At 48.8% G+C, this 9,987-nt stretch overlaps 1 protein-coding gene across 1 annotated transcript; it reads left to right on the forward strand.

Annotated features, from left to right (window-relative positions):
- The first annotated feature begins 593 nt into the window (after positions 1-593).
- On the forward strand, positions 594-7,940 carry LOC124702041 (SH3 domain-containing protein 2-like). Its single transcript, XM_047234138.1, has 10 exons — positions 594-797; positions 1,249-1,365; positions 1,459-1,528; positions 1,620-1,768; positions 5,110-5,211; positions 5,424-5,621; positions 6,233-6,295; positions 6,410-6,598; positions 7,182-7,256; positions 7,530-7,940. The coding sequence occupies exons 1-10, from the start codon at positions 738-740 to the stop codon at positions 7,656-7,658; spliced, it is 1,152 nt and encodes a 383-aa protein (XP_047090094.1). The 5' UTR covers positions 594-737; the 3' UTR covers positions 7,659-7,940.
- Positions 7,941-9,987: the final 2,047 nt, after the last annotated feature.

A 9,987-nucleotide genomic window follows, 5' to 3' on the forward strand; every position in this document is an offset into this window, starting at 1 on the left:
CATTCGCCCCTACGCTCCGCGTCGCGTCGCTCTCGACGCGCACCCCTAGTCGGCCAGTCCCACGCACACACGCACGCACGCAGAATGCCAATGGCGTGGGCGCAACGCGCGGCCTGACGCTCCTCCCAGTCAGAGTCAATCCAGCCAGTCACACGTCCATCGCCACGCTTTCTTTCTTTCTTTTCGCTCTGGAAATCGAGACACACGCCCGGTAGTTCCGAGTTCTCTTCGCATCTGCCCGTTGGCTCGACGCCGTCGCCGGCCGGCCGCCGCGCTACGTGCCCGCCCGCGGCAGTTTTGACCTCCCGCTCCGCCTCGCCGGTTGGCGGTTGCGGTTGCCAGCGAGTTACCGCCCGCGCGACAACGGCAGCAGCGACAGCTGCGACCCCCAAGTCCCCCACCTCCTCCTCCCGCACCAACCCCACCACCACCACCACCGCCACCACAGCAACCAACACAACGCGGAGAGGCGAGGGGCGGTTGGTTTGCCGCTGCTCCTAGCGCTGTTCCGCCAGGGCGCCACCGCGCGAGTGCGCTCCTACTGTTGCTGTGCAAGCGTCGACCCCAACCGCCGCCGCCGCTTTCTAGCGGCTTCGCGACGTGTCGCGTAGCAGAGCGTGCTTCCAGCGAATAGCCAGCCCTGCTTTTCCCCCTCTACAGGAGGGAGTGCCCCCGAATCATCCGCCGCCGGAGAGGCGAGGTTCGCGTGTCGATCGTATCGGTCCGCGGCGCCGCCGATGGAGGCGCTCAAGAAGCAGGCCAGCAAGCTCCGGGAGCACGTCGCCAAGCAGCAGCAGGTACGGATCCCTCGACCCCAAATTCGCCCCCCGCCGATCACCGCGTCGCCCCAATTTTGCCACCAAGTTGGAGATAGATAGGGTTCTTCCTGCGGCTATTGCTCCCCCAATTAATTCCCCACATAGAGTTAGTTCATTTAAGAATTCTGAGGTTCGGGGTGTTGGGCAACTGATTGGGGGAACAGAACTGCAGCTGGAAGGGGCTGAATCGCGTATGTACTCTATAGTATTTTTTTTTTTTTTTTTTGGCGGTGGGCAACTGATTACTGATTAGGAGAACAGACCACCAACTGGAAGGGAGCGAATTGCGTATGTGCTCTATTGCTTGACAGTTGACTGTGGCTGATGACTTGTTCGGCAGCTGAACCTAATTTCAGTTGGTCTAGTAGAATCCGTGCAACCCCCATATGCCATGCTTCATCCTTGAGAGACTTATGTCTAGTCAATGCAGGCGGTTCGCAAGACATTCAGCGCACGCTATAATCCAGACACTTCTCTTGTCGATGAAGCTGAACTTGAGTGCCATCACAATCTCCAGGCACTTTATAATTCCACAAGAGCAGCTAAAGTACGTGTCGCTTCTGTTCGTTACCTGTGAGGCTGTGATAGCTATCCTAGCTGATGGTTTTAAAGTAAGTTGGTTATATGTCTCATTCTGCAGCAATTCCAACGAACCATTGTACGAGGTGTCGAGGGTTTTGTTGCTGTTAGCACCAAACAGATGGAGATAGGTAACTTCGCATTCTTCTTTTTGTTTATGACACGTGCGTATGCTTCTGGTTTGTGATACTTTGAAGCTATGATGTTTTCTTCTTCCTGTAGTGAAAAAGCTTGCTGAGGACTGTTGCAAATATGGAAACAACAATCTGAGTTCTGGTTTTGCTCTTGGAAGGGCTTCGGTTGAGTTTGGTAAAACCCACAGCCAAATGGAGGTGGAGCGGGACAAACTTCTTAAAGTTCTTGGAGAGCAGGTGATGGCTATTCCCACCCTCACTTTCACTATTTCACAAGTTCTTCAACATCACAAATGTTGCCTTCATGTGTTATGTTTTTTTGTCGAAAACAGTAGGCCTTCATTGTATTCAGCAACACAAAGTCAATTAAGTAGCATAAATGACACCAAAAACATGCATGGCACCAGTCATCAGCATAAAAAAGAAAGAAATCTTGACACGCATAAAAGGAAAACAAAGCAGTTGAAAGCAGGGATAGATTCGCCTCTGGAAACATCACCGCAAGTCAGACAATTTCTTCCCTGGTTGCATCGCTTCTCTTGTAAGGCCATTGACCGTCGGTGTTTGGTTGGGCAGTGGAGCCGGTATTCTATGGACCATCGGCTGGTTCTGTGTCAGTGGCATCGCTACTCGATGAACCAACATCTTTCTCTTGTCCAGTGGCTTCTCTGCTGACACGAGAAGTTGAAGGATCATACCCATTCTCTCATCCGTTGCGATTGTGATGATCCACCCTCTGCAGTTTGGCTGCCAACGTCTCCATCCCCATGTAGTACTGTAGGAGCCAGACACACGTGAGGTACTCTATGCTCGTGGCCAAACCCTTGGCGCACAGGTATCCTCTGCATCTAGCGGCAGAGAAGCACAGCATGTCCACCCAGACGCTTTCAATCACATCCGACACCTTCTCTTCAGGCAGACCGGATAACACTTCAGCGATACTCCAAGCATCACGGATAATGCCCCCCTGTTGCTGTTGGGTACCATCTGGAAGTGGAGATCCTCCACCATCCACCACAGCAGCTATCCTTTGTGCAAGCTCTCTTTCCTTATAAGGTCGCTTGTCTCTTTCGGAGATGATGTCCTCTATTTTCTCTGTTTCATTGGCCGGTGATTTGTCTCCCCTGACGATGGCCTTCAGTTCGTCATAGGCAGTTGTGAAAAGGTTTCGCCTGGTGCCTGCCATTAGCATCTCAGGATTCACAAACAGTAGATACATCATGTAGTTGGACATTTCTCTGCACTGGACAGCCCTTTTCTGATGATCAGATCCTTCATACCAACCCGGGCATTGCATAAACATGAGGACATGAATCATGTAAGCACTGCAGTCCGTGGTGAGAATGAGATGCACCTTTCTTGTAGTAGAAGAAATCCGTGGCGAGATGCCAGAGAAGTCGTCGAATGTACCCTCTAAGCTCGAGCCCAGTTCCTGGTAGCATCCTTCACGCTCAATGGTAAACTGGCCCCTGTTATCATTGAACTTCTTGTAACTGGAAACATCTCTTATGTGGTGCTCCCACCCACCTTTCACATACTTGAGCACTAACTTTGTAATGCTGAAGGGAGAGGAGCAAGACTTCATGCGCCAATGTTGGTGAAGGAAGTCGTCACATCGCAAGAATCCCACGACCTTCATCATTTTGGAATGCTCCCGGTTGCGGACAAGGAATCCTATAAGGCTGTATTGGGAGACCATATCATTATAATATGTCTGGAACTTGAGAAATGAAATTTCATCCCTTGGGAGGTTTAAGACAAAGGCAAAACTCTCCAGTAGAGCAGTACAACAGAGTAAGGCATATGTAACCTTGACATCAGCTCCCCTATAAACTTCTCTCTGTCTATGCTGGAAGAGGGCTACAGCTGCGAGCGAAGGTACACAGCAAATCCACGAAGAAAAATAGAAAAAATGGCTAGACCATCTGGGGGAAAATCTGGGAGGAAGGCAATATCGGGGATCATCTTTTGTTTGGTGTAGAGGAGTTGGAAGGTCCTGAAGAGCCAATGCTGCAGCTTACAATAAGCATGGTTGTCATCAAGTTCTGAGAACGACAGTAGCATCCTCATCCGATCATTGCAGAAGGAGATGCGAGGTCCACAAATAGCTCGTAGGGAGTGAAGTCCACCGGTGTGGCTGGTGTTAAAAGGTAACCATTCAACCCGACAGGACTGACTGCCTTGTCAATGAAATCTTCAAGTGGGCCAATATTGAGCTTCCGTGTGTGTGTGTCTACCGACCTCCTTACAGGCTGGCCGGAGCTGGCATGGCTGTTAATGCTAGCTCTACTGAGAGCCCAGGGCTTCTCGAAGCGAGGATACCGGGGATGAAGAGCAATATAGCAGCAAGCAGCAGATTCGTGTCGCCGCCTGGCCATGATTTGGAAAAGACGTAGATGGCCACAGTGACCTGAGATACAGCGGTGAGGATGTGCCGCGTCCACAGCTCGTTGTCTTTGATGTTGTAGGTGGTTATGCCATCCTGTCCACCGAAGTGTATCAGGAGGATAGGCACCCAGAACACCTCCAGGCTTCTCTTGGTGCCGCCGTGTTCATCTCCATCATCACGCGGCTTGCTGTGGCGGTTGAAGAGGGCTGCGAGAGCATAGATTGCAATGGCATCACTGCCGAGGTATACTAGCCAAATGATTAGTCTAAACCAGGATCTGACAGGGAACTTACGCTCAAGGGTAGCGACAAGGAGGATGTACTGAATCACCAGGCTACCGAGGACGAGTATGCGCAGCTGCCACTCCTCCCACCATTGCACATCACTTGGAACATCCATTACCATTAGCTGTCTCTCTCTCCTTCTCCTTCTCTCTCTCATAACGCCACCCTTATCTTTTGTTCTTTCTACTCCGCAAGGGCATCTTTTTAATCTTTTTCTCCTTTTTTCTTCTGGTGGAGGCAAGGCATTCATTCCTTGTGCATATATGCATGCTGTTCTTTACTTTTCTCTTTCCTTCTTTTTCCTTTTTTTTGGCTGCTGGTGGACGTTACCACTCATGAGATCGGTCTGTTGTGCTTCTGTTTTCCTTTTTCCTTTTTTGTATAACATCACATGCCACCGACTAATGAGTTTATAGGCAGACTCACTAATGAGCTTTTAACAACAAACGGCCAGTCGTGGCCAGGAGGATATATGCAGCCACAATGAGATAGCATGTCCTTATATGAACATGGGAATGTATAAGGATTGAGTGCATATATCGAGTTTGACATGTAATTTTTGCATTTGTACCTTTTTAACTGAATCATCAAGTCAGTTAATCAAGCATCTTAATTGCGAGAAGACTGCTTTCAGCACATTTGTTGCACTCGAAACTTATTTACTGCTGAAATCGATTCTGAACTTGAGAGAAAGGTCATCCAAACCATATGAGGTTTTTCCTGTTGAAATTAACAAATAGTGTCAAGGAAAGTAGTGAATTCAGCAAGTCATATGATGATTTGCATATTCCAAAGTGCACATATAATTCTTGCATGGTTATATCTTACTGATGGCAACTGATGGGACCCGTGTTCTGATTCAACTGTCTTGCTATTGTTTAACCATTTGGCTTTTGCATCCATAGGTTTTTGAGCCTCTCCGGGAAATGATAATGAGTGCCCCCCTTGAAGATGCTCGCTTGTTAACTTACCGTTATCAACGGATAAGACAAGATATGGAGTCTCAGGTAATGGATCGAAAAAGAAATTTTCTCTACTTTACAGCAATGGCAATGCTAGGAGCTAGTACCTCTGATGTCACTTCCTTTAGCTTCCTGGCACTAATACCTAAAAAATATGAAAGAAAAGGGTGTTTGTTGGCCATGCAGCTACCACCTAGCACCGCCACTGCTTCAGAGATGCCTATCCCATACTAAATAGGCAAAGTTTTTCTTATTAGATAGCTGATGTGATGAGAAAGCAACTGAAGTCCAAGGAGAGTAGTGGTAATGCAGATTCGGCGAAACTGCAACATGCAGAATCAAAATTATCAGAGCTCCGAACTACGCTAGCAGCATTAGGAAGAGAAGCAACTGCAGCCATGGAGGCTGTTGAGGTTCAGCAGCAACAGGTTACCTTCGACCGTCTCCTTGCAATGGTAATGATACGCCTCGATGTTATTTCAGTATATGCACCAATCACTTAGTCTTGATCCATTGTGTTGATGCTTAAGATTTCCTGTACATGGTCATTGAAGCGTTACATCTCAAGGTCATGAATTGCCTTTTGGTTTTGCTAATCAGAAACTTCAGTCTAGGATGTAGCTAGACAAAATTTCAGTGAACTACCATCCTAGTGTTTGAATATTATAAGCTCTGTGCATGTGGTCATATGGGTTGCTTTTGTTCTCAATCACATCGTGAAGGTGACGTAGTTATTAATGGGAGTAGAACTCATCTTCTCATGTAAGTTTTGGCATATAAATACTTCTTCTAGATGAAACGAATTTAATCCTGTTAAAGTTTATCCTGGAAATTAGTTCCGTGTTCTAATTATCAGGTCTCTGATTGTTTATGTGTGCTTCAGCTGTTGGATGTTCCTCTTTTTTTTAATTAAACCTCCTACTTCAAGTTTCTCACTCCTGTATTTTCGGACACTCGTGAGCTTCAGTACTGGAACCACATATGCATAGACTTAGATAATGTTGATTGTACAAAATTAAACATAAAATATTAAATGGGATTTATCTTATGGTGCGCGTCATTACAGGTTGATGCCGAGAGAACTTATCATCAGACTGTTGCTGATATTCTGAACAAACTCCATGATGAGGTGCATAACTAAGATTCTTTTACCTGTATAGGCAGTTTCTAGTGCCATAATCCTTGAAAGTGGATGTGAGTGTTTTCTGCTGAAGTTTATTGCCCTTTTCTGCTAATTTGATAGATGCTCCTTGCAAAACATCATGAGGAGTCAGACAACAACCATGATGAGCCATCATCAGAACCATCACCCGAGCCAAAAATATCCTCAACACATGCGCACTCAAATAGCACATCAGAAGATCCAGCACCAGCAGTGCCTGAAACTAGTGAACCTACAAGGAACGGTCAGGAAGTGAATTATGTTGGGGAGGTACGTACGCCTTTTGCACCGCATATTTGTCGATCATAGAGGCTGTAGTGTGTCATCTCTATTATTGTTCACTCTGTTATCTTGTTGCAGTACACTGTACCATGTTAGACTTTGCTCCTCCGTACATGCATGAACTGTTTTAGATTGAGTGATGAAGGCTTTGGAAGCCCCACAAAGTTTTCTTTGGAACTTCCCACACATTTATTGTTGGATTACATTATAAATATGCACTTGTACAAATACAGTGCTCTGGTAGCTGAATTTTATGATGTGAAATTCATTTGATTGATTCGTAAAAAAGGTCTGGCTGCTTGTCCAGCAAGTGAAGAAGTGAAAAACAAAATTGTTTCATAGTTTAAGAAAGCCAGAAAGTATGCTGGTGGTAGCACAGTTAGCCTGAAATCATGTGATCAATGGATAGGTCGTGCTACTAGTTCAACAAAGCTCCCTACCTGGCTACCTACCTTGCATTATTACTTTATTAGTAACTCAGCAATTAGCAACTGCACAATTGTCATACAGAACACACCGTTGCATTATTATTCGTCAAAGCTGAACACTCTGTGACTTGCTTGTCAAGCAGGTAATCCATCCCTTCGATGCTCAGGCTGATGGTGAGCTAAGTATTGCCGTGGGTGATTTTGTTGTGGTCCGCCAGGTACACACTTTTTGCACATCGGTATTGACTGCTAGATTTGATCCATTCATGAGAAAACATCTCATAGCCAAAATTCTGAAATAATAAATCACCCCTAAATTCAAACCCGCACAATCCTGCAGTAAGTTCAGTAGCTACTGCTGCTGCTGCAAGAACATGATAAGATGCAATGCAAGGCATCATATAATTGTCCACTTTGTCGTTTATAAGTTATAAGAGAGAACACATGGGGCCGGCACATTCTAAGAAAGCAATCTTTGTGTGTCTTCACAGGTGTCTCCAAACGGGTGGTCGGAAGGGGAGTGCAAAGGAAAGGCTGGCTGGTTCCCGTCTGCCTACGTAGAGCAGAGGGACAAGGCCCCGGCAAGCAAGGTGATAGAGCCCGGACGTCTGACTGCCTGATCCCCCTCTCGTACTGATGGCTGCTGTTCATCGTCCTGGTTCTTCCACTGTACATGAGGATGAGGTACTTGAGGAGTGATTAGCATTTTGTAGTAGAACCTTTTACCTTTCTGTGCAGATTCTTGGGTCATGTAAAAGATATAGGAGTGTTTTGCCTTTAGGATCTCTCTTCTGCTGCTTATTTTTTTCCTGGGCAATGTATAGAGACTAGAGAGAGCTATTGGCCATGGGATGCTGTACCCTTCCCCTTGTTATTATGTGGAAAGCGTGCTTCCTGCCGAATTCGTGTTATCGTTTTCAGAACAGCGATGTTACTACTGTCCTTGTTTCTTTCTAAAAATTTGCTGAAGGCTTGTTTTTTCTCTGTTGGATCGACGGCATTCAGTGGGTGGCCCTTGTAGTGATGAGAATAGCAAAAGGACACAGACGCGATTGGAGCATCCAGCGTATCCGATTGGGCAAAAGAGGAATCGGACATCCGTTGGATTCTTGGATCCAGCTTTCTCTGAACCTTAACTGCAACAGAAACACTTGCTTTCTTCTCCCCTCATCATCTCACTGACTCACTCGGCTGCAACACAGACAGTTCCGGCTCTGAATTTATTGGCCTGTGTTTTACTACCACCCCTTTGCTGCTGGTCCGGCGGGCCAGTGTAGCTCTATCCTCTAGGCAATAGCCATAGCTGTTTCTTGCGCCTGCACGCACATGGAGCTCGGAAAGGTCGCGGCTCAGCGAGTGAAAGAAGTGATGAGCGGCGTGGCGAGAGGTAGAAGAGGAGGCCGACACTGGCGACATGGTTGAATGCGCAAGTGGTCGTTTGTGGTGTCCACGGCCGGATTGATTGGCTCCGATCCCAGGCCGCCGCTGGGGCCTCCGGCAGTTATTGTGACGCTCTCCTCGTCGATGCCGTTTGCATTCCCGATCCAGTTTCACCAGTTCGGGGTTTATTCAACAACAACAACAAAAATCAGTTCGAGGGTTTAGTTTATAGCTCACGGCCACGCAGAAAAGTCATGGACGACTTGCCAGCGATCCGGTCGAGCGTGCGTATCCAGTGCTGGATCCTGTGGAAAAAAATATCTCTCGCTAGCCATTGGTCGAAACCCTGGAAAGACTACAAGAGTGCAGTTGGTGTTCATTGATGCAGGAAAGGGACGTCAGATTAGATGAAATGACGAATCTGTCTAGCTAGGGGTCTCAGCCTTTTGGCTCGATTTTAAGGCCGGTGCCAACGCGGGCGGGAGTGGAGGCGGTACCGCCCGCGGCGGGGCGGGAGGCGGGCGGGAGTCGGGGCGGGGCCCGGAGCGGCGAGCGTTGGCGGGCTCGCCGGCGGTAGCGCCGCTACCGCCCCGCGTTGGCGGCGGGAGTGAGGGCGGGAGCGAGGCGGGAGGCGGGGCGGCGCGTTGGCGGGCCGGGGCGGGAGAGGGCGGGCGAGAGGGCGGGCGGGAGTGGGCGGTAGGCGGGCGGGAGTGGGGCGGGAGGTGGGCGGTAGCGGGCGGGAGTGGGGCGGGAGAGGGCGGTAGTGGGCGAGGTGGCGCGATCCGGTTCGTCCACCTCGGCTAGCCGTTGGGGTAGCCGTTGGTACTTCAAAAAACCCTAAAATTTCAGCCCCCTCTATAAATACCGCCATCTGGTTTCACTCACTCCACACCCATTTCATCTCCTCCACTCTCCACTTCCACTCCCTCTCAACGCCATGTCTTCGTCCAGCAGTTCGAGCGACGGAATAGAGGGTGAGCTGATCGCTGCATTCCAGGCGGAGTACGAGGAGGAGATGCTGAACGAGGAGGAGGAGGAGCCAAGACGGCCGCGACGCCGCCGAGAGGTCATCAGACGTGATCGTCTTGGTGCCCACGATCGGCTGGTCGAGGACTACTTCGCCGACGACTGCAACTACCCTCCGAGCTACTTTCGCCGAAGGTATCGGATGAGGCGATCCCTTTTTCTGCGCATTGTGGATAGATTGGGTGAATACTCTCCGTATTTCACCCAAAGATTTGATGCTCTCAACCGTCCTGGTCATTCTCCCCTACAAAAGTGTCTCTGCGGCTTTGCGTCCGGTAGCTTATGGAGCCTCTGCGAGATACGATAGATGAGTGGCTTAAGTTAGCTAGACAAACTACATCAGATTGTCTAGATAGATTCTGTGAAGGCATCATTGCACGTTACGGGGAGACGTTTTGCGCGTCGACCAGCTGTCGAGGATACTCGGCGTACGTTAGCGAAAGCCGAGGAGCGTGGCTTTCCGGGCATGTTAGGGAGCATCGATTGCATGCATTGGCGGTGGAGGAACTGCCCGGTGGCTTATGCTTGGTCAATTCACAAGGG

Source organism: Lolium rigidum, chromosome 3, assembly GCF_022539505.1.
Source record: "Lolium rigidum isolate FL_2022 chromosome 3, APGP_CSIRO_Lrig_0.1, whole genome shotgun sequence".
In the NCBI taxonomy this organism is placed as follows: Eukaryota; Viridiplantae; Streptophyta; class Magnoliopsida; order Poales; family Poaceae; genus Lolium; species Lolium rigidum.